General features: G+C 43.7%; 1 protein-coding gene across 1 annotated transcript in view; it reads left to right on the forward strand.

Moving 5' to 3' along the window:
• LOC129694992 (CD59 glycoprotein-like) overlaps nucleotides 1-880 on the forward strand; it is a 3,373-nt gene extending 2,493 nt beyond the window's left edge. Inside the window, exon 3 of the mRNA XM_055631753.1 lies at nucleotides 1-880. This exon is cut by the window's left edge and continues 186 nt beyond it. Coding sequence (XP_055487728.1) covers nucleotides 1-2 — 2 coding nt within the window. The 3' untranslated portion in view covers nucleotides 3-880.
• Nucleotides 881-3,970: the final 3,090 nt, after the last annotated feature.

Raw genomic sequence — 3,970 nt, forward strand, 5'->3', positions numbered from 1 at the left:
GAAGCAAATGCATAATAATAATGTACAGTGCAATCTTCTGGATGCTTTTTGTCTGAAGATCAGGGATAATGAGTCTTAACACTTGATTTCCAAGTGATGAGCAACTTAATCTAACAGATGTGCAAATCCTTTTCATTCCAAAATCAGTAACCCTCATCCATGTTCAGGATGAGTTCATCGATGGTGGTTAGTTCTATGGGTTCTGTAATTCCTCAATCTTCCAATTTACTATTTAGTTTGTTATTGATTTGAATGATGTTTTGGAGCAGGTTACATATATATACAGCTTCAGTAACTCCAACACAAGGCTGTGGAGGCCAAGTGAATTGATATTTTTACCGCAGAGATAGATAGATTCTTGATTAGGGCGGGTGTCAGGGGTTATGTGGAGAAGGCAGGAGAATGGAGAGATAGATCAGCCGTGATTGAATGGCGGAGTAGACTTGATGGGCCGAATGGCCTAGTTCTGCTCCTATCACCTACTGCATGACCCTATAACACTGTGTTTACCTCAGGAGGCTAGACAAGCATGTTATGATGGCAGCACATGGACAACCTTCTTCAAGTTGACAAAGGGAAAGCTAATACTTTCAAGACAGAGCTAGGTAGGGCTCCTAAAGATAGCGGAGTCAGGGGATATGGAGAGAAGGGGGTACTGATTGTGGATGATCAGCCATGATCACATTGAATGACGGTGCTGGCTCGAAGGGCCGAATGTCCTCCTCCTGCACCTATAGTCTATTGTCTAATATACAATGCTTGATATTTGCAATCTTTTAATAATCTGTATAATAATAATAATAATGTAGTTAGGAGTGTGTACCATTACTCTGTTCACCTGTTGCTGCATCTCAATAAACTACTGATTTTCAAAATAAAATGTGAGTGTAATCCTTTCTTTCATAAGTTCCAGGAGCAGGATGAAGCCATTCGGCCCATCAAGTCTACTCCATCCCTTCAATCATAGCCGATCTATCTTTCCCTCTCAACCCCATTCTCCCCATAACCTCTGACACTTGAACTAATCAAGAATCTGTCAAAGCCTCTGTCAAATTCTTCAAAACAATCTCACAAAGTGTCTCACATGTTATTATTACTACACTGTATAATTTAGCGGCACGGTGGTGCAGTGGTAGAGTTGATGCCTCGCGAGACCCGGGTTCCATCCTGACTACAGGTGCTGTCTGTACGTAGTTTGCACGTTCTCCCTGTGACTGTGTGGGTTTTCTCAGGGTGATGCGGTTTCCTACCACACTACAACGACGTCCATGTTTGCAGGTTAATTGGTTTGGAACAATTGTAAATCTCATCTTGTCTGTGAGTGAGCGTGTTTGTTTGTTTGCCAGCTTATCATGATATGAACTCTGCAAAAACGGTGTACGATAGCACTACAATACCACCTTGCTCACCATTGTCCTGTGTCAAGTGTTGTTCAGATTGATGTTATATTTTACATGATATCTACATTACTAAAACTCAGTTCTTGACCGCTTTTCCCGATCTGTGCGGCGATTTCCGAGAGAACGCCGCCACCTACGGCCGTCATTTTTGGCCACCTCCCTCAGAGCCCCCCTCTGCCGCATGTGTGCCGAGGATTTTTCCCCTCGATGGAATATGACCGAGATATTAATGTTTTTACATCATTCCCCATTCTCTCTGCTGCCCCCGCTGGCGGCAGGGTAGGGAGGGGCTATAAAACCCGGAAGCGACCCGCTTCAACTCACTTTCTTGCCGGCCATGAAGTGAAAGGGTCACGGCTCTCTGAGCTGCAGCTCTGCTCCCAGGTGAGTGCTTTTTCAGTCAATTGATTATTCACCATGCTCTGAAGTTTCTTGGCATTTTGTTGGAAAGAGTTTGTATATTTGTCTACTATCTATATTGTGTTTGAACTGTGAATTGAAAATAAAAAACATTTGTATATTTGTCTATCTATATTGTGTTTGAACTGTGAATTGAAAATAAAAACCATTTGTATATTTGTCTATCTTTGTATACCGTGTTTGAACGGTGAATTGAAAATAAAAAACATTTTTATATTTGTCTATCTACATTGTATTTGAACTGTGAAATGAAAATAAAAGCCATTTGTTATTGATGTAAAGCGTTTTGCAAATTTGTTTCTCTTGGGTTTTAAAATGGTTGCACCCGTTTTCAGATAACTAAAGCATGATGTCTATTGTGTATGAAATGGTGATGTAAATTGAAATGCATTTGTTGCAACATTTTCAGGCGAGTAATGCGCGAAAGAACCTTTTTTATTTCGATCAGCACTGTGTTTAAATTTAAAATTGGCGGACATTTTGGCGGTTTGAAGATGGCAGCGATGACGTCATTACCGGCGATCGGGAAGCTGGCGGCGATGGCGTCATTTCCGGCGATTGGTAAGATGGCGGCTATGACGTCATTTCCGCCGATCGGTAAGATGGTGGCGATGACGTCATTTCCGGTCGGAGGCAAGATGGCGCTGAAGATGTGCACGAAGTGTTGAATAATGCTACAGAGCTGGTAAGTGTTGTTACATCCGCAGCGGCAATTGTGTTTCAGCAAAATCTGCAACTGTGAATGTGTGTGTGAATAATAAAAGGAGGAATTGTGTCCGGAAAGTAACATGTTGGTGAGACGGAGATTTATATTGTAGCACAAAAAGTATTGATTTGTGTTTCATTTTGCACAGTTTACAGCCGATTATGTAAGCCCCCCCCCCGGCCACAGACTATCGCTGAAGCTGCTGCTGGCAATGGTGCCGGTAGCGACAAAGACGCGCGAAAGAGACAGACAGAGAGAGAGAGAGAGAGAGGCCACAATGGACTGGCAGGCAGGCAAGAAATGTACAGAGATATGTGTGTGAATGTGAATATATGTGAGTGTGTGAATGTGTGTGTGTAAATATATGTGTGTGTGTGTATGTGTGTGAATATATGTGTGTGTGTGTGCCTGTGTGAATATGTGTGTGCAAATATATATGTGTGTGTGAATATATATATGTGTGTGAGAATATATATGTGTGATTGCGTGAATGTGTGTGTGAATAGGGGGTTGCACGTAAGGTCACAAGGTAATAGGACTTAACGCACGGAAGTACTCAAACCATCTGAAGATATCCGTCACTTCCAGTATATGTTATTAATGCAAGAAACGCGTCCTTTCCTATCTATTAAAAACCGGCTAAATGTTGAATTTGTGCTCTGAAAAAAATCGTGACCTCACGCGCACACACACACACCCCGCACACACACACACCCCGCACACACACACACCCCGCACACACACACACCCCGCACACACACACACCCCGCACACACACACACCCCGCACACACACACACCCCGCACACACACACCCCGCACACACACACACCCCGCACACACACACACACCCCGCACACACACACACCCCGCACACACACACACCCCCCGCACACACACACACCCCCGCACACACACACCCCCGCACACACACACACCCCGCACACACACACACACACACCGCACACACACACACACACACACCCCACACACACACACACACACACCCCCACACACACACACCTCCCTCTCTCTCTCTCTCTCTCTCTCTCTCTTCCACATCCAAGATCAGAGCTTTATAATGAAAGAGATAAACTAAGCTTTTATATGTATTTTATGGTGTTTTTATATGCGATGTATTTTATGTAATGTCTTCTCTTGTCTAGACCTTGAGTCTGAAATAAAGTATGATAATAATACATAATAACTCTTACTCCCCTCTCTCTGTGTAAAAGCAAGTTCGGTATTGCAACTGCACATGTCCAGGTATCCGTCAAGTATGTCAGCAGTTGGCCGCAACGTACTACAGGCTACACTAGAACAATACCGACACAAAATGCTGGAGTAACTCAACGGGTCAGGCAGCCGCTCTGGAGAAGAGATACAGGTGATGTTTTGGTCGAGACCCTCCCAAATCCAAACTGGTTGTACTGGTTTAAAAGTCA

This window comes from Leucoraja erinacea, unplaced genomic scaffold (genome assembly GCF_028641065.1).
Source record: "Leucoraja erinacea ecotype New England unplaced genomic scaffold, Leri_hhj_1 Leri_890S, whole genome shotgun sequence".
NCBI classification, from domain to species: domain Eukaryota; kingdom Metazoa; phylum Chordata; class Chondrichthyes; order Rajiformes; family Rajidae; genus Leucoraja; species Leucoraja erinaceus.